Source organism: Dunckerocampus dactyliophorus, chromosome 8 (genome assembly GCF_027744805.1).
Source record: "Dunckerocampus dactyliophorus isolate RoL2022-P2 chromosome 8, RoL_Ddac_1.1, whole genome shotgun sequence".
Classification (NCBI taxonomy): domain Eukaryota; kingdom Metazoa; phylum Chordata; class Actinopteri; order Syngnathiformes; family Syngnathidae; genus Dunckerocampus; species Dunckerocampus dactyliophorus.
This window is the reverse complement of record NC_072826.1, coordinates 1,204,698-1,227,732: the sequence shown is the minus strand read 5'-3', so window position 1 is coordinate 1,227,732 and position 23,035 is coordinate 1,204,698. Positions and strand designations below refer to the sequence as shown.

The 23,035-nt window shown below is 39.9% G+C and overlaps 1 protein-coding gene across 14 annotated transcripts in view; it reads right to left on the bottom strand.

Annotated features, from left to right (window-relative positions):
* The window catches only part of chl1b (cell adhesion molecule L1-like b), an 85,676-nt gene that overhangs the window by 17,670 nt on the left and 44,971 nt on the right, over window positions 1-23,035 (bottom strand). For 12 of the 14 annotated variants that reach the window (XR_008572210.1, XR_008572209.1, XR_008572211.1 and 9 more), the window contains 17 exons: window positions 22,430-22,600; window positions 22,207-22,236; window positions 20,413-20,524; window positions 19,283-19,464; window positions 16,861-16,992; window positions 16,134-16,274; window positions 14,601-14,712; window positions 12,044-12,210; window positions 11,798-11,963; window positions 11,560-11,684; window positions 11,152-11,253; window positions 10,699-10,896; window positions 10,411-10,481; window positions 9,590-9,812; window positions 7,034-7,149; window positions 6,601-6,805; window positions 6,374-6,496 (listed from right to left, as the gene is read on the bottom strand). Coding sequence is in view for 11 of the 14 variants with exons in the window: in XM_054784187.1 (XP_054640162.1) it covers window positions 6,374-6,496; window positions 6,601-6,805; window positions 7,034-7,149; window positions 9,590-9,812; window positions 10,411-10,481; window positions 10,699-10,896; window positions 11,152-11,253; window positions 11,560-11,684; window positions 11,798-11,963; window positions 12,044-12,210; window positions 14,601-14,712; window positions 16,134-16,274; window positions 16,861-16,992; window positions 19,283-19,464; window positions 20,413-20,524; window positions 22,207-22,236; window positions 22,430-22,600 (2,376 nt within the window). In the remaining 3 variants the exon portion in view is untranslated. The remainder of the gene's footprint in view (window positions 1-6,373; window positions 6,497-6,600; window positions 6,806-7,033; window positions 7,150-9,589; window positions 9,813-10,410; window positions 10,482-10,698; window positions 10,897-11,151; window positions 11,254-11,559; window positions 11,685-11,797; window positions 11,964-12,043; window positions 12,211-14,600; window positions 14,713-16,133; window positions 16,275-16,860; window positions 16,993-19,282; window positions 19,465-20,412; window positions 20,525-22,206; window positions 22,237-22,429; window positions 22,601-23,035) is intronic. The other 2 variants (XM_054784183.1, XM_054784185.1) reach the window with 1 other exon arrangement.

Genomic DNA, 23,035 nt, shown 5'->3' with positions numbered 1-23,035 from the left:
CATTTTGACAATTGAACAGACTATTACGCAAGTGATGACTTACACAATGAAATGATGCTGACATGAATTGGAGAGAACAACCCATCAGACCTGAGAATCCACAACATCTATTCAATTGGAAAATATGCTAAATGTAGGTGCTAACTGTAGGCTACCTGTACTTCATCATGAATAAAACATACTTCGACATTGAGACATGCACTAAGACGTTTGCAGTTACATGTTGTGAACAAGTGCCAAGTGGTTTGGAGGTTTGTCCCTGTTATTTTGAGAATGTCATTTCTTCTTTCAAGGAATGAGCCCAACCAATGCAGAAAAACTGTCATACATAAGCTTGCATATCCTGACGTTATAAATCCACCTAATATCCTGCAAGTCTATTAAGGAAGGAGCGGCTTGAAGCAAGGTCACATATACAGTACACAATATACGTATATACAATATACACAGTATTCACAGTATTCAGACATGGAAAATAGAATTGGTTCCCCTTTGGTCACGTTTTTGCCTTTCTTCAAGATTTTGGAGGATGTCCGTCCCTACCTTTACATGCAAAAGAGGTACTGAGTTACTGCCGACGACTTCTCCCCCTCCACTTGTCCCATTTTACATGCACCGAGGGTAATTTGATTTTCGGCCAAACTATCTCTGCCTCCACAAAGTGAGGGTCAACATGTCCCCTTTCAGCTTGTTCAAAGGTGGGCCTTTTCCGGTTGACCTATTACATCACATCAAAACAACGTAGCTGCGGGTGGGGAGTAGCACACTGACAGCATGCTGAGCGCTGCAATGGATCAGCTTCTCTACTGTATATTTTGTGGATGGTCTTTTGACTCACGGAAATATTTGCATATCCCTGATGTCTTTGAAACTTCAGGGGAACTTTCATTGTTGTAACACAGTTAATTAACCGGTGTTGGACAATTTTTTGTTTTAAACTCTTCAATACCAAAGACATATTTATTGTATATGTAAGTTTTTTCACGCGAGAGGCAAAAAGAGGTTGTGATGCAGCTCTGCACTAATGCATTAACATTTCAGAGCACTTTTAAGCCACAAAAACTGCCACAAGGTAGGGATCATTCAATGGAAGGATCACATGACAGGAAGGAGGAAGTCAGCGTGCAGGAGTGCAGCATGCGGAAATCTGAACGCATGCACGCACACACACACACGTGTGCACACACACAGTTTAGTTCCAAATGTAAAAATTGTAAATAGTTCATGGTGTTATATTTGTAAATAAATGGTTACTTTGCTGTAGAAGAACGCCTTGTTTGTGTTGTTTACGTTGGTATACTTCTTTAAACATTTCACCTGTCCAAAAAGCAAAACATGTTTGTGTCAAAGTGAAAGCTTGAAATGCTTGAAATTTCACAGCTGTTTTTCTCCCTTTTCTAGTCAGGAACTGATATTTTCCTGAAACTTACCAATGTTCTACTGCTGATTACTAAAGAACGCAAAAAGGTACAAACAAACTTTTTTTTTTCCTGTTGAAAGATGGGAGTCTAAGTTTTTTCTGGTAGGTTCCATGTTGATATAACCATAGAACACAATATTCTGTGTGCCTGGAAAGATCAGTCAAAATCATTTAAAATGGCCGCTACTGAAGGGGTTGTCTTTTGAAAAATGGCTGGGATTGAATGAGTTAATTGTCAAGCCATTTTGGCTACACATTTTATATTTAAAAAAGCAACACATTTGATCTTCGTGGAAAAAGATGTACCATTTAAATCCACGGAAAATTCTATTTTTAATGCCACATTTATTTGAACATAAGCTAATGCAATGTTCTATAGAGTGGATGCCCACGTATTGGGACGCTGCTGTTGCTTGTCATTTGTCATTGTTTGTTTGTCAAATGGCCTCTTAAGGGTTAAGAAAGTCATTAGTAAGAGTTACTAGTTACTTTCCCCAAAAAGTAATAGCATTAATTATGAGATTACTCCTTAATAAAGGCAATTATTGCGTTACTATTTTGAAAAACCTTCAAATATGTTAAAAAAACAAAAAAACGATAGGGGGCAGTGTTTTCCTGAGCGTGAGCAACCACGCCTCTCGCTGACTAGCTATTTAGCTTCCTATGTAGTAGTAGTAAACAATGGTAACTGAAGCGACATTGTGACCGTTGATATAGATATCAGTGCATCGGGGAATGACCCGGTCCAACGCAGCCATCGTATAATTCATAATTGAGTAAAGACGTGTCTCTTCTGTATAGTACACATGCAGACTTTGAAAGAATCATTCAAATCTTCTTGGGAATATACGTTTATCTTTCTGAAAACGTTGAAAGTTTATGAAATGCCTTGAAATGATTAACAGCAAGTTAATAGGAGCAATTTGCCACTGTCATGAGGAAAAATAACCACCACTTCCACATCTGCTGTTTTCATGCTCCACAGTGATCAATAAGCCACTGATGATATGATAGGAAGATCAGAAGATCATCCTTTCCATTCCAAAGCACCTCCTAAACTATTTAAGCATGCTAATATTCCTGCATGTAATAAAACAACCCACCTTCCAGTGAAACTTGTGAGATGTTAAGCCATTCAAATATGTTGTGTGGGTGAGTGTAGCCCTGCAACAGCTGCTTCTCAGCTTGCAATTTCACTTTTTTCACTCATGAGGCTTTGGCAGCTGGCTGCATTAGCCGCAATTTGTGGGGAGCTTCAGAGGACTTCCAAGAGTCAATCAGATTTATAGTGGGGCTGTAAAAAATAACACTTTAAAGGTGGTAAGTAATTTATTGAATTAATTGTGTTAATGTTTACTGTAATTAAGACATGCACATCACTGCAAGCCATGCCTCTCTGTTATGACGTTGGATGGAGGTAAGTGTCGTGTCCCCACAGATGTTCACAGAGTTGCAGATGTTCTGTCCTCAGTCTTTATTCCTCCCTTAATACATCAATAGCAGCGCTCAATTCCAACATCATGTACCTGTGTGTATTTCCAACCCATAAACATGTCTAAATAAAGTATCTATCTACCACACTCTTGCAAGGTGCCTTCACAGACACTCTGAACTCTGGACATCAACACCACTTGATGTCGGTGAGTAACTACTAAGGTTCATTCAAGCAATCTTCTATTTTCCACACAAAAAGAGCAATGGCTAAGATGGCCCAAATTAATTGTGTAGGATAAAAGTGTGGTATCTCTTAGTTTTACTTATTTAATAATAGGTTGGACAAATTCATGAATAAGAATGAATTACTCACTAGCAGTCAATATGGTTTCAGAGCCAACATTTCAACTTCTATGGCACTGATGGAAATCACGGAGGAAATCACTACTGCTATGGACAACAGAAGATGTGCAGCAGCAGTATTCATGGATCTGACAAAAGCTTTCGATACAATTAACCACAATATCTTAATTTCAAAATTAGAAAGGTACGGAATTAGAGGATTAGTTTTGAATTGGGTTAAAAGCTACCTAGCAAAAAGGAAACAATTTGTAAAGCTAGGAGAATACACATCTGGGAGTTTACACACCACGTGTGGAGTACCCCAGGGGTCCATACTGGGACCAAAACTGTTTAATTTGTATATCAACGATACAGAACAGAACAATATGTACTGTACTAGATGTAGAATAGATGGGGGGGGGGGGGGGGGGGGGGGCTCTGCTTCTTCCTACTCCTTTTGGACATGTGGAACTGTGAAATGATTCATGAGATGTATTCCATTGGAACCTTCATGTTCAAATAAACTAAACTAAACTAAACTAAAAACTATAAACTATTCTAACTGTGTTGCGTTTGGAAAATTACAATACTTTTGTAAATACAGGTACTTACAGGTAACTACAGCCAATGTAGCCAAGTTCAGAGGAATTGCAGAGAGACATGAAAGAGACAAATGATATGATGGTGTATATTGTATATTGATACATGTCGTCCTGAATGGAAACTTTGCTGGACACGGATCCATGTAGTTGGATCATAGGAATATAAATTGATGCATCGTTACAAAATCGTTACATCCCTCCAAACATTTTTTGTCTTGTCAACCCCAGACTCTTTTTGTTATACCCCCTCAGAGCACCCCCTCACTCATACGTGTTGAAAATTCTGCATATGTGGAATGTAATACAACTGTTATGATTTTAGTGCCACAGGTTATTGTCTCCCTGCGCAAACCCATTTTATTGTCTGTTTCGTTAGGAAATGACTGAGAATATTTACTTATCATCTTGGAAATTAAATTATTCGTTTACCCCCTGCAATATGATTGCATACCGCGAGGGGTACGTGTACCCTAGGTTGGTAATCACCGTCTCAACATACAGTATGTTAAATATATATAATGATGCTCTGTCATGTATCTTTCTGTTGATAAAATGCAGTGAAAATGGGTATATTTCTGACATACAGTAGTTGTAAATGGTGATTAATCATGATTAATTAATTTGTAAACTTTGAAAAATCATTGACAGCCCTAGTTTATAGGCAAGGTACAATGAAAGTGTCCTCTCCTGAAATACTCTGCGACATTTGACCTTGTTCATCAGCAGCCAAATCAAACTCAATTTCTGCAGCCAGGAAATGTGGCAGTATGATGGTGCTGAAAGTTAGTGCTGAGCTTTGCTTTTGTTCGCTTTTGTTTGAGGACAGCACTGTGTTCAGTGATCGGATCCCATTGAGACTGTGAGCCTTAGTGGAGATGTCCCCTGCCGACAGGACGGTCAGTAAAACAGAACCCTAACAGACTGTGACATAGTGGCCTGGCTCAGCACGAGTCGAGGGATGATCATGACAGTCAAACATCAACCTGGCATGTTTCCTTTACACACGTGGCGTCACCATGACCTCATTGTTATTAGCATGGCTCATCGATTTTCTTTTCTGTGATAGGGATCAGTGCTATCAGTCAAAGGCTTAGCAAAGTTCTGACTATATGTAGTATAGTACTTGGTACAGTACGGAAGACAAGACAAGAATTTTTTAATACCACTTATACCAAAAATGATATACCGTCAACTTTGATTTTTGAATGTCCCAGTTTTCTCATGACAAATTTTGTCTCTTTTTTCATACACTCTCTCAGTTTCCCGTAAAATATGCAAACTAATCAATTTGTTCTGTACTGTATCATTACACAGAATCAAGGGACTGCTATGAATGCTAGCAATTTGATAAAGAAGGTGACCTACAGGGGGCTGCATGGTAGCCTAGTGGTTAGAATGTTGGCCACACAGTCAGGGGGTCTGGGTTCAAATATAATAATATTTTTGGAGTTTGCATGTTCTCCCTGTGCATGTCCTCCCACATTCCAAAAAGGGATGTTAGGTTAGGTTACATTAATTGGCGACCAATTGGTGACCGTTGGCGTCCATAGGTATGAATGTGAGTGTGAATGATTGTTTGTCTATATGTGCCCTGTGATTGGCTGGCGGCCAGTCCAGGGTGGACCCCGCCTCTCGCCCTAATGAGGATAAGCGGCATAGAAAAAGGACGGATGGAGAGTGATTGACGGAGTATTGCTTCTTTCTTCCTGCTATCAGATTGCTATCAGAGAAGTAGTCACTGGTCATCCATTTTAAAAGGTTTTCAAATTGTTGAGAGCGATATATTTTTGATTAGAGTACTGGATCATCAATGAGATCGAGGATAGAGACCACATTGAAAGTACACAGACTATATAGCAGTTGCCACGCCCCTCTAGAAAGTGAAAGTTAACTTTGTGTAGAAGTGAGCGTTACGCTCGTGTGAGTGAAAGCAATGCACATTTTGTGTTTCTCCCAGCATTTTTCCATCAGTCATATGTACGTGTTGCGCATGTCTGATTGTGCTATGTGAGTGTGTGTGTCTCAAAAAAGCCTTCTAGAGAAGCTATTAGACTGAATCTATAGGTGTAATAATAATATCTAACAGTGCCAAACACTATTAAATTCAATCAAAAACTAATCATAAAGTACGAAGATGGCCTCCCTTTTCCTCCCCCCACTCCTCTCTTCAACAATGGGCCAAATGATCAGCTTATCATTAGTTAAATGTTCATTTATCCATTTCATTCATAATTCTTTCACATCACTTTCTGCATGTGAAAACAATTATTCTCTATAATATTGTATTTGTATTGTATTGTATGTATGTAAAATGTATGTAAAAAATGTCTTTTTAATCATATTTTTGGTGTCTACAACGGATTCATTGGATTTTCATTATTTCCTATGGGAACATTTTTACCTTAGGACGTTTTTGGAACAAACTAATAATGAAAACTGAGGTGCTACTGTATTAGAATTTTGAATGCGAATGAGTCACGGATGTTAACACTGATAAACAAACGGTTTAAAACCATAATGTTGTGGTGAGATTATTTGTGGCTCACTTATGCGTATGAAGGAGATGAACACATACTTAGCTGATACTCTAGCAGGTACCCAGTCAGAATCCCGTTAGGCTCTGTTGGCTGTGCCCAAGCCAGGGAGACAGAGTGCTTCTGTGTGTTTGTCACCCTGAAAGCAGGATTTTTCTCAGGCACTGCGGGGCAAAAAAGTAAGTAGTTGGAGTCTACAACCCAATTTGCTTTGCTATTTGATTGTTGTAAATCAATACACTCCATACTTTTTTCCCCACAAGCCTACCTCCCTCTGGGGTTTTGAAATTGACGGGATGACTGCCAGGGCCGTTGCCACGCCCGTTGAAGGTCATAACGATGAGGCTGTACTCGGAGAAGGGTTGTAGTCTGGGTATGGTAGCATGGTTGTGGTCGCCAGGAAATGTCAGCGTGTGTTTGTCTCCGTGACTTTTATTTGAATCCACCAGGCTGCGCAGACGCCACCAGTTTATCTACACAGGGAAAGAGATGCTCAGCATCACGTCAGTAAATTCACACTTCCTGCATATGTGTGCCAGAATGTTGAAGGAGGTGTTGTGTCCCATGTGGTGTGCAGGAGAGCAATGAGCTGAGGATGTATAGGAGGCGGGGAGGGGTGAGAACACCAAAGGTTTTGAGCAAGGTCAGGGTCATTTCTTTTAAACTGTGTCTGAAAACAAGGGCTTGTTTTGAGGCATTACCCTGTAGCCTCCCAGATGTCCATGCAACTTGTCTTTGTGTACACGGGTCCAGCTGACCTTGGCCACCGAGCTGTTTATCACCTCCACAGCTACATCATCAGGTGCAGCGGAAGGAACTGCAAAAGCCAGACAATTAGAACCTATAGCACTCTTGCATGCATGCAAGACAATGAGACCTACAAAGCTATTGTCACAAAAATCAAACAACATCATTAAGACCTACAGGATAAAGGAAGGTCGTATCACACAAGGTAAAAATCCTACTCAAAACACTGTCTAAACAGATATATTGGGAGAACACCTGGCTACAATGATACGGGGCTCTACCAACAGCCACAAGAGTTGTGAAGTAAATAAAGTAAAGGACCATTTATCTTCTATCTAAGGCTCATGACCTGAGGTGGTCTCCTGGGGACAAGTCCAAAAGAAAGCTAGACACAAGAAACAGAATTGGTTTGTGTGCTTTTGAAAACACATCAGTGCATAACCTTGAAACCCTGAAGAGAAAAAAAAAAGAATATTTCAATAAAACGTAAACAGCTACCTGAAAACTACTGCAAACAGAATAAAGTAGTAGAGGTAAAAAAAGATTCCCACTACATCATCATCTCTTTCAAGCTTTCATTTTCATTACTGTACATAAAACATAGATGACACAAACAAGCTTTCATTTTCATTACCACACATAAAAACACAGATGACACGAACAGCGTAAGAACTTTTTTTCAGAATCTACAAACCGTATGAGTTTATTTGTGGTTAAGTGATGCTTAGTTCTGTTAGCCGACTTTCCACCATTTTTTCAGTTCAGATGTGAAATTTTTGAAATATTCAACTGGAATTCATGGAACTAACTAACATACATATTAACATATAATAACATATACCTTAACCTTTACATCCATACCACCCAATATGGTAGACATAAGAAAGTAAATACGCCATTTAAGACATGAATAAGTTCCCTAGGGGAGCTGAGTGAGGGGCGAAGAGGAGGTGCCGTCGATGGTTTCATTTTGGGTGGGTAACCGTTGCGACAGCAGCCCGTGTTTTTATTAGGGATGTGTATTCGGGATTATTGTGCCTGTTGTGAGATAATGCAAACCTGCAATAAAAGCCTGTTGTTGCAGCAATCAGGGTGACATTACATATCATCAATGTCCTTGAAAGTGTCTTCTGAATGCCTGATATTTGTATTTTACGTCATTTAGCCATTCTTATGCATGAAAATGCTTAATTTAGGTTAAAACAAAAACAGTAACATTTGCTTAAATATGCATTTTTTTAAACTAAAAAATCTATTCAAGCACAAAACAGCATGATTTATTAATTAATATATTTTTGAAAAACCATGATAGACTGAAGCAGCAAAATTCTGGAGTTCTGGAGCGGAATCTACTCTAATAATTACAGCAGTCACTTTTATGGCAAAGTTCATCCAAAATATAAGGAGAACGTGACAAAAATAGACAATTTTATGGGCGTCTCAATTACTCGCGGCTTGATGATTGTGTTGTCACTAACTAATACACATTTGAACTCTATCAGGGATAATGTAGTCCTCATGGGAACATCTAGTTGTTTATCAGCTGTTAAAAAAACACAATACTGTATACTTTTAAATCAAAGTTCTTATCTGCAGCTATTGGAAATCAGGACCAAAAGCCAGTTGGTTAAAGCCTTCCTTTTTTAAAATCTTTTACAAAAAATGCTTCCAAAGATTTAAAAAGCTAATGACCGTAATTTCCGGTGTATAAGCTGCTACTTTATTCTTAAACTTTGAACCCTAATTGTTTAAATACTGTCCCGCTCAATATAACAGTCTGACTCACGTTGTCATCTTGCTAAGAACACTAAACTCATCACACAGCAACTTAACACTCAAAAGGTATAAAAAAAATACATGTATATATAAGAACAAATATAAGTTTAAAATGAAAAAAAAACAACTATTTTAAAGTTTTACAACAATGCATTGCGTCTGAGCAAAGCACTCATTGGTGCCTGCTGGGGCTGCAATGATGTCAGCCCCCTCACTGGTCACTGGGCTCCCATGGCTCCCTCTGGTGGACAGAGGCAGCATTGCATTCATCCATTTTCTATGCAATTTGTCCTCCAATGAAATGCTTTGCTCAGATAAAATGTATTATGGGAAAACTTCAAAATATTTTTTTTTCCCCCATTTTAAACTCATATTAGTACTTCTTTGTATATTTCTTAGGTACACCTTTTGAGTTTTAAGGTTGCTGTGTGATGAGTTCAGTGTTCTTTGTAAGATGACACGGTGAGTCAGACTGTATGTTGACCTCCTGCAATTTCCAAAGGGTTGACAAGCTTGTCGTGAGTTTTTTTCATGATTGGCTCCTGCCAAATAAAGAGCTGCCTGGTCCTCATGGCTTTGTGCCACCACAATATGCCATTTTATGATGCGGAGTCTTATAGTCTATTATACTGTATGTATAAATCTGTTTTTCCCTCTAAATTTAGTGGCTGCGGTTTATACACCAGAACTTAGGGTACCACAGCTTTCAGACAAATGAAATAATAAATACTCACAATCCTCGCCAGAGTAACCAGTCACAATTTTTGGCTCCGGGCCCCAGCCCTGGTTGTTCTTCGCTTGGATCTTGATTTCATAAGGCACATAGGTGGGCGTGTTCGTCACCACAAACGAATGTCTCTTCACCATGTGTTCTTTCCAGTCCTCCTCCAAGTCCTGCCGTCTGTAACTGACTTTGTACTCAAGACCGGGACCATTGTACTCAATTGGCAACAGGGGCTAAAGAAGTACAACACAAAGGGGCAAACAGACTGGTGTTTTCAAACTTGTGTTTGTATTTGTATTTGCTTGTATTTCACTGCACATTGTTCCATTTAGCCCGATCAAGTACGCTGGCACACTACTTGTGTTGTTGTATCTTGCTATCTTTCCAAACAATGGGCTGGCTGTCCTACTCTAATAAGACTTTTCTTTCATAGAGGTCCTTGCTAAAACATCACAGATTAAACTGTTCTTTTCTCAAAAGCCAGTCTGGAAGAAAAAGAATGAAATATGATAATCCACAAAAGCAAATCATCAGCAGAGGGCGAGCTCATCAATCCAGGATTCAGAAGCCACTTTTCTATGATACCGGAATTAGATAATAAGATAAGAAAAGATGTATCTGGTTGTGGTTCAGTCTTTCATCAACTTGTCATTCAAATTAAGATCTATGCCAATGAATGGAAATGAATTAATATTGCCTAAAAATGACCAATAATGCACAGCTAAAAATCCAAAGTTAAAAGTGTGCAGATGTGAATACCACCACATGAAGCTGGTTCTTGCTATTGCTGCAAAGTAATCACAAAAGCTCACTTTTTCACATATTTCTTACCTGCCAGTTGATATCCATTTCATGCGGCAAATGACCTTCGATTTTGATATTTTCCGGGTTCTTGTCAGGGGCTGTGGAAAAGAGTGAGTATAGATTTTGTCAGAATTGTTAGAGTGAAAGAATTCTCTAGTAGAATAGAATAGAGCACAAAAGAGAACATTCTCAACAAGAGTGGAATCAATTATGTCACAGCTCTGAGTGCTTGAAAGTTCACAAGAAGCACAGCATTATTTGCACAGCGTCCTTATCCAAAAGTATAATCAACAACACATGGAAGATGTGCTATACCTGCTGGAGGGGTTTTGTATCTCTCTGTGGGCTCACTGGGACGTCCCCTCCCGATACTGTTAACACCAGCCACACGGAAGCGGTAGTTGACATGGCCATGGAGTTTGAGGATGGCCGAAACCTGATTTCCGGGTACTCTGAGCAGCTCCTTCCAATTTCCAGGTTCCCACTGGCTCTCCTCGTACTGAATAATAAACTCTGTTGCAAGGTGGATAGACAATCAGCCCCTCACGGCTATGCTTCTTGCCAAAGAATTGCTTATCTAACCACCAGCTGTGCAGAACGCGCCTCGCATTCTGCTTTGGGCTTGTATATTCCACACAGACGCCGATCATAATTCATGCTTGGATGGATCAATAATTAATACATATTGTCTAACACCATGATAAACACGGCACTCACACGGAATTATAATTAAACCTGTACATGTCATACAGACAAAGTCTGGGATACCTGTGATGGAGCTGTTGTGATCGTCCCCTGGAGTCCATTTCAGTTTCACACTTTTGGTCTTGTGTTCAGACAGTACCAAATGCTCGGGTGCATCAGGGACGTCTGAAAAACCATCACAGCAAAATAGGTTTGGAAAAATCACAGATGCATCAATCTCAGAAGAAAAAAAGGCCAAGGGAGCAAATTTTCAATCAAATCATCCCCACATCCAGAGGATGTGGAACAGCTTGCGTCACTGAGCAGGCTTAGGTGTGGTGATGTCCACACTGTTGTTCAGGCTTATTGTGCAACACAGCCACGCGCTATTAAAGTTACGACCTGCTGTGATTTGGGCTGCTGACATATTGATCCTTTCTTGTTTAGGGGTTTCTGGACTGGATCGCAAATACGATTTTTATGTTAGCTCACCTAACACCATGAGCAACACAGAGGCTGTGTCCTGGTCCACTGGAGTTCTTGCCACACAAGTGTACACACCCTGGTCCCAGTGGCTTACATTGATGATTTGAAGCATACCGTCCTCCACAAAGTATCTGTTGACAGGAAGATAGAGACACAGTATTGATTGACAAACCTAAGCAGTAAAACGACTTTCCAACTGGGAATAGGTCTGTAATGCAGTAAAAAAAAAAATCCAGTACCCTACCTTGAATTGTCAGTATAGTTGAAGCCTATGTCCATATCATCTTTTTCCCATAGGAGCTCAAAGTCGTTGCTGAAGGACTTGTCGTATTCTGCCAGGCATGAGAGCTGGGCTGTAGTGCCTATTAAGATCCGCTGGTCTTCCGGGGCCACTCTTATTCTAGTGGGATCTTCAATATGCAGGACACTAGTTAGTCTCTTTCCAAGGACTCGCAGCCACTGCAAGCACTTGGCAGGCACAATATTCTACCTTTAACATAAAGTGTGGCTTCAATGGCAGATGACCCCTCTGTGTTTTTGGCGTAACATGTGTACTGTCCTGTGTCCTCTTTTTCTGTGGCGTAAATCTCCAATGACCCATTGTCATGGATGGTAACCCTTGGCCCAACCACAGATTCCGATGAATCGTCTTTACTCCTGTGAAACATGAAAGTGAGTGAAAATAATCATACCAGTGTTTCCCCTACCATCGTACAGTGGGCAGTGAGGTTCATGACTAATGAGGCACTGATTCCCTTGGAGGTTTTTGATGTTTTTTTAGGGCTGTTCCGATTGATCCACCACCAATCAGTATCGGCAGATTTCCGTAAAAAATGTGTGATCGGCATATGCGCCTGTGGCTAGCACTATTGCAGACCGCAGTGACAGCAATAGTGCAGTGTAGTGTCTCGACCTAACTTAACGGCTTTGCCAGTGTTGTCCTCCCACTCCCACTTCAGAACGAAACAATCATGGCTGCCATGCGGCGCTTAACTGCTAACACCTGCACGTTAAATAATGTTTGTTATGTTCTTATTCATTTTCTTGTGTTTTCTTTCTTTTTTGGGAGAATGAACAGAACAAGAATTTCACTGCATAGCAGAACGACCTGTTTCACTGTGCATATGACAATAAAACTCTTGAACCTTGAGTATGGTGAGTTTTGGAGGCTAACACAGCCATGTGGCTAACATTTGCGCGTATGTGTGTGACAGTCAGACAACTAAGCTAATAACCCGAAAAATAATTGAATTCATCGGACGGTATGAGCAGCGTTTCTCAGCTGTGGAGGACAGCGGGTTCGCCAGAGTCTCATCCTGTGGAAGTTTCAGAGTGATATACGTTGTCTTCAACAAGTAAAGCATGGTTTGGTCTAAATGAAGGTAACTTTATGGTTCCTTTTTTCATATCATATAGCATATATGATGATCGGGACATGGGTTCCAACCTCCGTTGAGCATCTCTGTGTGGAGTTTGCAGGTTCTCCTCGTGTGTGTGTGGGTTTTCTCCCACATTCTAAAAGCATGCATGTTAGGTTAATTGGCGACTCTAAAATGATTGTGAGTGTCTATATGTGCCCTGTGATTGGTTGGCGACCGGTCCAGGGTGTACCCCGCCTCTCGCCCAAAGTCAGCTGGGATAGGCTCCAGCATACCCCCGGCATGAGCGGCATAGAAAATGGATGGATGGATAGCATGCATGTATATGATATGATATACAGCATCAGGTAGCAGGGGTGCAGCCAGGAGTTCTGGGTCCCATGAAAAAGAATCACGTGGACCCGCCCTTCCTATAATTCATTTTAAAAAAGATTAGTAATTACCTATTTTTGCCCCCCCTGGAAGTCAAGACACCCCTGGCCAATAGAACTCATCATAAATACATTTAAAAATGTATAATTAATCCATGTGATCAGTATCGGTATCGGCCATCCTCAGTCCTGGATGATCGGTATCGGAATTGGCAGTTTTCATGTTTATGTATCCACGCTGGGTAACAATAAAAAGAAGAATAATTCCTGTTCATTGACAACTTTTTTATTTATAAACTGAAAAACATTTCTGAGTTTACGTTTTGTTTCTATATGAAGTACGCCCCGTCCTCCAGGAAAAGCTCTGCTACTTTGATCGCCTGCTACTGAGCTTGGATATACTGTATATCATCCTCCATCTTGGCAATCCAATTCATTCATTCAGTCCGCAGAGCATAAAAATATCTTTAATACATTTGACTCGTTGCAAAATGTACACAATTAAGCAGACAGGAGAGATTTGCCGCTGCCTCATCTTAGCTTTCTGCCTATTTGATCTATTTGATCAGGAAATGTGCAAATTCTGTGATATTTACTTTAAAATGATAAAAATAGATTGGAACAAATACAAAACACATTTATAACAGTTCAATGGACAAATATTAATATGTATTTCATGTTATGATTCGGCTACGCCTCACCTGCCTCGTCCGACTGCACGCCACCGATCGGGGTGATGGAGGGGCTACGTTACGCAAGTGAGCATGTTTGTGCCCCTCCTCACCATAGCTGTAAACTTAGCAGAAACACCGCATACTAAATGTGGGAGGACATGAAAACATGGGGACAGAACCATAACATTTTTTCCCCCCGACATCTTTTATTAACGTTTAATCTAAAGATTCATTGGTTTGGACAATTTAGCTATGATCCACATCTTTGTCAGTTATATTGATGATGATAATAATAATAATAGCACTAAGTATTATTAAATGTGATAATATTATCACATATAGTTCTATTTTACTATTATTAACGTTATTATGAATAATAATATTAGTCACAAAATGTACACCTTAAAATTGTATTGGGAGCCCTGACAAAATAGCATGGCATGCCTAAATAAATAATAAATAAATAAATGATATTGCAAAGAAAACAAATAGTGGCTTAAATTAGCAGTGAATGAACGTGAGAAGTGTTTATTGACAAACATTGATGCTGTCCGCATCCACCTGTTGAGATCTACTGCTCCCTGCTGGTCGGAGGGGGGAAAACGCACACCCGATTCACTTACCAAGTGATAGTAGATGGTGGAGAGCTGAAGACATCGCAGTGCATCATGGCTCTCCTCCCCTCAACAGCAGAGTAATCTTCCCCTTCTTCAGTAAGAATCATTGGGGGGAGATCTGCAAAGCAGTGCATTTGAATAGGACAGCGTCTGGGCTTGCAATGGGAACAATGCTCTACTCTGCAAACAAAAGAAGGCGTGGCCTTTAGCTGCAGCACAATGCAGCATCTGGTGTGCAGACTGGAGCAAAACAAGCTTGATAAAATAGATTCAAATTGGGGAAATTGCAATTGTCTTTTCTGTGCCTTAATTAGGTGTACTTGTGGAAAGCAAATCAGAGGAGGACACAGTGAAAGAATGTATTAGCCCAGCCTCCCACCGAGGTGGTTTGTCTAGTTATTTAGCATCCATAATTGTATTAACTCCCATGCCAATCAGAAGAAAGTGCACACATTCTGCACATATTTTTTTATAATCTGCACTTGTTAAGCAACATGTTTATTTTATGGTCATGCATTCATATGGAATGGAGAGGAAATTAGCATTCAGTTGGCAGAGGAACAGAACTTGTTCCTTTGGGAGGAGTGTGGCTCATCGACAACTCTCCTCCCTTGAGCTCCTCTCAGCTTCATGGGCGTATGCCAGCATCAGCACCAATTCCCTACCCCGGTAAATCATTCAGAAATCGACGTCTCACTGCCATATCTGGCACTAAATATCATATTTTCTTTTGATAAATCCTGCAGACTACATTTCAGTGACCAATTAAAAAACATTTTAATTAAAACAAAGCTCACATAAGTAGCTGAAAGAAGGGAAAGAAGCTGGGCGGCACAAACGTCTACATAAATGAGCATCTGACAAAACGCAACGCTGACTTTGCCAAGAAAGGACGAGATTTGAGGAAGCAGCACTTGGAGCACCAACGGCAAAACCTACATCAAGCTAAATGGAGACCCAGCGGAAGCAAGAGTGCTTGTTGTCAGAGATACGCTGTCTACAATATGGACACACATTAAAGATCATATTACCATGACAACAAGGAAAAGGGAGGATACAACCATGCCGTTACAAGGACTCATCATTGCAAAGGCCTGCTCAACAAAGTGCTGGAATTAGGAGCCCATTCATCTGCATTCAATGACACCCACAGTACAACACGAACGACGCAGGATAGGAAGACGTGGAAGTGGATCCGGACAACAACAGGAGAAAAAGGAAAAACTTTGTGTTTGTTTTGTTTTAAAAAATAAATAAATTCAAAATGCTACTATTTTTAATAACTGCTTTGAGTGTATGGAAGAATAATGTAAATAGTGAATTAGCGCATGTTGAATACAAGAAGTGAATATACTGTATGTCTTAGTAATTGATGTGATACGGAGAAGGGGTAGGATTAAATAAGCTCTGCTTCTCCCTACTCCTTTTCGGACATGCGGAATTGTGAATTGTAACATGAATCATGCGATGTAAACTGTATGCATGTTGGAAATAAATGAAACCATAAGCATAAGCATAAGTCAGACACCTCAGACTTACTCATAATCATGATGTTTGCATTGGCCAGGAGGGTCCCATGTCGGTTGGATGCTTGGCACTGATAGACCGCACTGTCAGACGCTTTGGCGTTGTGCAAGATGATGGTGTCATCAAAAACCTTCCTGTTAGATGCAGGGACTTCTGTAAAGACAGTAAAGATCAATTAAACCCAACCACAGTGCTACACTAAATGGCAGATGTCATACACTGATCAATCAGTGTATGACTTGGAAATACTTGACACTTCAACCAACATGATTGTTATTATGTCATTTCCAGCAAGACAACAAATTATCCCCCAGAATGTGCCTCATTGAATGCGTCTATTAACATCCAATCAGGTTTAAGAACAAACAATGAGGGTATGGATCACATTTTCTGTGCATGCAGACAATAAAACACGTGTTCCTTTCTCCTGATTGAAACCGGCAGGTCTCTTTCCCGTGTCATATCGCTTCAAACCAGCAAATTCCACCACAAGTAGCAAGACGATGCTCTGTCTAAGACACCATCTTTGTATCCCAGAAGACAGATTCCAATTTCGAGGTTTCAGAGTTTGTGACAGCTCAGGACGAGGTTATTATTTCAAAGTTGATTCCCATCATCCTCTGAGCATTTCTTCCTTTGCTTCATCATCCATTAAGTTGTCGCAATGCGAGCGCAAAGCAACACAACAAAAAAAACCCTTGCTGATCATTTGTAAATAAGTCAAACATGCGGGACTAACCACGCAGAGGCAGGCCGTTCACTCTCCAAGTTATAGTCGGCTGGGGAGTCCCAGTAGCTGAGCACTTGATGAGCACATCTGAGCCAATCATACTGAGCTGATTCTCAGGCTCAAACACCCACTCTGGAGGCTCTGGGAAGACACAATCAGGACATTAGACAGTAAACACTTCCAAGGAGAGAAGAGTGAAGAACTGAATGTGCACAGTACAGAAGCAGCATTACAAAGTGGGTATGCACTATATGGGCGCCGCGCTATGGGGTGCGCCAAAGCCATGGGGGGGGGGAATTATTTCCACACGGCATTTTCCGTATTTAACAGCCGTTTGTGCATGTGCAAATGATCTGAACAATAACCCCCCCCCACACACACACACACACACACATACAGACTGTGTCGTATACATATATTTATAATAAGTAATGTATTATTTAAACAGATTTTTGATTGAGCTGAGCACCTGCTGTAATATGTAACTTAAAATAAAAGTCTGTAATAAAAGTCATATGTTAAAAATAAATACATGCACTGATATCACAATGCTCATTTCAGCAACACGGAGCTGATAATTCATTCATTCATTGGACAGAAGAATTCCAAATAAATGACAGAAAAGTCAGAGTCCATGTTGAAACAATTCTACCGTAACACAACTTCTGTCTTACATGTGTTAACAATGTACATGAATATATAGGTGAATATATGTAATATATCATATATATGATATAATATATCATATATATGATATTGTATATAAAATATATCATATATATGATATAATATATCATATATATGATATTGTATATAAAATATATCATATATATGATATAATATATCATATATATGATATAATATATATGATATTCCTGACAAGAATTCCTCATTGCAAAAGCTAGACATGCATTGTTGTGGAGTAGTTGTGCTACCTAGTGGGGAAGTTGGTGAATTACACTTTGACGTACCATGTTTGGCCCGTGTTGATAAATCAAGTACACTTCGTTTTTGATTGTATTTTTTATGATTATATATTTTTACTTGATTTTTTTCAAATGACAAATATATAGTCAAGAACAATTGTAAACACATGTGAACAGCTAAGCCGTCAGCAGTGTTCTGCACATGAAACATATCTGGCATTGAACTTATAAATCCAGTATTGTGGTGGAATACAATCACTACTAAAGCCACGCGCAGCACATGGCAGACCTCTTAGAGAAAAAGGAAACGAGCAAGACACAAACTATTGAGTGTTATTGTGTACGACGTTTGACTGTCATGTATCACTGTTCTTAAACACAGTAGTTGATCAATTATTTATTAATTGTGTAGCACTTATCCTAATCAGGGTCACGGGATTAGCTGGAGCCTATTCCAGCTGACTTTCCGATCGATTTACAGTCTGCAAGTCAATCAGCATGCATGGTTTTTGGACTTTGCTGTATTGCAATTCGAACATTGCCCTCACTAATAATTAATTCATGAATTAATTATCACTGTTTTGTGGTTGAATACAGCCCATTATAAGTCAAAATCTATACATACATAAGCAAATTGTATGCATTCATGGCCTAAAATTAAGCATGTCCAATCATAAAAATGGCAAAATGAACAAAAATACAACAGCAGCTCCTGTGTGAATGTTCACTGCATACTTTGGCCACTAGGTGTCAGGAATGTTCCACTGATACAATAGTGAACAAGTATGCTGTCAATGCTAACGTGTGAGTCTATGTAATGTCTTAGATGTCTTATTTTCTATTATTATGTCAACTTTGGATAATAGAAAGGTAACAGTGACTGTATTTCTTTTGGAGATGAATCAAGTATGTATCTGTCTGTAGTAATGTTATGTAATGTCTGGAAGGCTCTAATAATGCCAAAAAAACATATTTAGAAGGTCTTGAACAGGTTTTCTATGCTCTAACTATGAAAACATTCCATTTATAAATAAGGAATCCTACTCTGCAAAAATTCACTTATTGCGGTCGGGTCTGGAACCAATTTATCATGATAGGAAGGAACGACTGTATGTCGAGGAAAAGGCTTCTTGAGACGTCATCTGTACTTCTGTGAAGAAGGTGTCGGACGTTTCGCTCCTCATCCGAAGAGCTTCGTCAGCGAACTAATAAGTGCTGGTAGCTTAGGCCTTAAATACAGTAAGAGTGGGCGGATGAGGAGCGAAACGTCCGACACCTTCTTCACAGAAGTACAGATGACGTCTCAAGAAGCCTTTTCCTCGATGGACAACTCCTGTACGACTGAGAGCCTACACAGACGAACGACTGTATGGGTGAAAACCTGGTGCAAAGTCACACCAGCACAGAGAGAACATGCAAACCCCGCCACAATGAGGTCCAGGCCAGGACCTGAACCATCACTGACGAGATGAGACGCAACCGTGTTTGACTGCACATTTTATTACCTTCAACAGTTACGGTGAAGTAATGGACCACTTCCCCGAGTCTGTTCTTAGCCTTGCACATGTACTTGCCACTATCTTCTTGTTCAACACTTGTTACAATCAGCAGTTTGCCATGACTCTCCAGTTTGGCTTTACTTGGGAGCGTGTGACCCATTTTGACCCACTCGACCTGTGGAGTTGGACTTGAAAACAAATGACAAAAACAGGCAGTTACTTCATGAGATGGCTTGTCTGTCCATTGATGCAAATTATACAATAAATACAATAAAATGATCAAAATACTCTTGCAAGATACAGAGGAATTCAGTCATCTTTTTTTTGTTGCGCGAGAGGCAAAAAGAGGTGATGACGCAACTCCACACTCATACATGTCACTTTTAGAGCAGTTTTAAGACACAACGGCCACAAGGTGGCAGAAGTGCATTTGATTAGTGCTCGGCTTATGAATTTGGATGGAAAAATCACACATGACAGGAAAGAGGAAATGGAATAAGGTGGAGGTGTGTAGCGTGCAGAACGCTACACATTGTAGGGAATTTTTTATGCATGCACACGCACACACACACATGCGTGTGCGCAGTTCCAAATGTGAAAATTGTAAATAGTTCATAGTGTTATATTTATAAATAAATTGTTATTTTGATGTAAAACAACCCATTTTTGTGTTGTTTATGTTAGTACCGTTGTTCAGATATTTGAGCTGTCACAAAAGCAAACTATTTGTGTCAAAGTGAAAGTTACGCTTGAAATGTATTTTCACAAAAAGCTGTTCTTCTCCCTTTTTTAGTGGGCAACTGATATTTTCCGGAAACTTACCTATCTTCTACCGCTGGTTACTAAAGAACGAAAACAGGAAAAAAAAAATTTTCTGATGAAAGACAGGAGTCGAATGTTTCTTTTGGTAGGTTCCGTGTTTATATAACCATAGAACACAATGTCCTGTGTGCCTTGAAAGATCAGTCAATATCTATCTTACTAGGTGCTATTATGCTAACCTTTCTCTCATCATTCTGTGCTACCAGATTTTACCATTTTGTGTGTTGTATATGGCTACACTCAGTCCTCAATACATTTCGATATAATGTTGCAGTCATGTCAGTTTTGAAATAAACACGTAGTACAGTACTCACAATCCCTCAGGTATACACTCAAGTTTCAAGTCTTCTCCTTTGACCAGCTGTTTCTGTGATCTAACACCAGAGGGCGTCATAAGCAAGGGTCTTCTCTGTAGGATGGCATTGGCTAGTGATGCATGAGGGAGGGAAGCAGATTGTGAGTTTATTACTGATAAACTATATCCAGTAGTGTTCAAAGTAATAGCCGTCCAATATGACTAACCACATGAATCCAGGGTTTTAGTATATTTTTTATTGCTACATGGCAAACAAGTTACCAGAAGGTGCAGTAGATTCTCAGAAAACCAACAAGAGCCAGCATTCATGATAAACACTCTTCAGGCTGTGCAGTTGGGCAACTGGTTGAAAGAGGTATGTTCAAAAAAAATAGCAGTGTCAGCCGTTGGCTCTACAGGCTCAAAACAATTTTTGTTTCTAGGATTTATCAGTCCTTTGAATCGCTAAACTAATATTTATTTTAGTTTTTCATAACTGCTTCACATGTGTGTTGCATGGAGCCAACCAACTTGTGGCACCTTTCAGCTGTTATTCCACTCCAGGATTCTTTAACGACATTCCACAATTCATTTGCATTTCTTGGTTTTGCTTCAGAAACAGTATTTTTGATGTCACCCCACATGTTCTCGGTTGGATTAAGGTGTGGGGATTGGGCTGGCCCCTCCATGGCATTCATTTTGTTGGTTTGGAACCAAGACTTTGCTCGTTTACTTGTGTTTGGGGTCATTGTTGTTGAAACACCCATTTCAAGGGCATGTCCTCTTCAGCATAAGGCAACATGACCTCTTCAAGTATTTTGACATTTGCAAACTGATCCATGATCCCTGGTATGCCCTAAATAGGCCCAACATGCAAATGCTTGCACCACCATGCTAACTGTCTTCACTGCGTACTGTGGCTTGAATTCAGAGGTTGGGGGTCGTCTCACAAACTGTCTGCGGCCCTCGGACCCAAAAAGTAAAATTTTGCTCTAATCAGTCCACAAAATGTTCCTCCATTTCTCCTTAGGACAGTTGATGTGTTCTTTGGCAAATTGTAACCTCTTCTGCACATGCCTTTTTTTAACAGAGGGACTTTGTGGGGGATTCTTGTAACTAGATGAGCTTCACACAGACGTCTTCTCGCTGTCACAGTACTTCCACGTAACTCCAGACTGTCTTTGATCATCCTGGAGCTGATCATTGGCTGAGCCTTTGCCATTCTGGTTATTCTTCCATCCATTTTGATGGTTGTCTTCCATTTTCTGCCACGTGTCTCTGGTTTTGCTGTCCATTTTAAGGCATTAGAGATCATTTTAGCTGAACAGCCAATCATTTCTTGCACCTCCTTATAGGTTTTCCTATTTTCTTTTGGAGGATTTTCTCCTGCAATCAACTTTTTAATCAAAGTACTGTGTTTTTCTGAACAATTTCTTGAGGGACCCACGTTCCTCAGCCTTTTTACGAGAAAAACATGTTCAACAGGTGCTGGCTTCGTCCTTGAACAGGGGCAACCTGATTCACACCGATTTTTCACAAAATTGATGACTTCACTGATTGAATGCCACACTGCTATTTTTTTTAACTTGCCCCTTTCAACCAATTGCCCAATTGCACAGCCTTAGGATTGTGTATATGAAGCTGGGTCTTGTGGGTTTTTAATGTGGTTCGTCACATTGGACTGCTATTCTTTTGAACACTACTGTAGCTTCCCTTTCCCCCTTCACATGTGCAGTGGAGAACACAGCACATGGCTGTTCATGCATGCAACACAACCAAAGAATGCCAAAATGCAAGTACTCTGAAAACTCACCAATTTCAGGACTCATGCCATGACTTTTTTCTGAAATGCAGGAGGATGGGATGAAAGAAAATAATAACAAAATTGTACAATGACAAACATCGCTGAGTTCACAAATAAACAAGTGAGATGTGCATGAATGACACACTTTGACAAGTGTACGACTGCATAAGTGTGACAATGGAAAGGGCATCCAAATCCATCATCATGCTGATCGTTGCTAGTTGAAACGTACTTGTCTTGACGATGACTGACATGGCTGTCTTCTGAACAATGGTTCGTATCCTCGGGAAGGCAGCAAAGCAGCAGTAGTCTCTCCTGCTGTCCTTCTCCACAGCATGAGAGAAGTAGAGGTCTCCATTCAAGCCCATAGACACTCTCTCATCCTGTTCTATGTGTTGGAGGTCTGAACACAGAATATTAACAAAATCTTAACCAATAATATTGATTATTTGTTATTTTGAATCATACGTGCAAGGAATGCTAGAGGAAGGTTTCTGGAGACAGGCCTGTGCAAAATTCTGAATTGAATTGAAAAAGTGTCCCAAATTCCAGCTGAATTCCATAAATTTGAATTGCGGTTGCAAACAGGAAGTAGAATTACAATTCAACTTCCAGTTGAAGGAAGTAGAATTGAAATTCCATGAAATTCCAACTGACAATTTTGGTGTATTCCGGAATCATGCTTATATTCCATACATATTTCAGATAAATATTATGACTATGAACCTCATGTACACATTGAGTTTTAAGTACAGCAAATGTTTTTCATTGAATATTAACAATAAAAACATATTCTATGAAGCAGACAATTACATTTGAGGAAATTATAGCGTTCAAA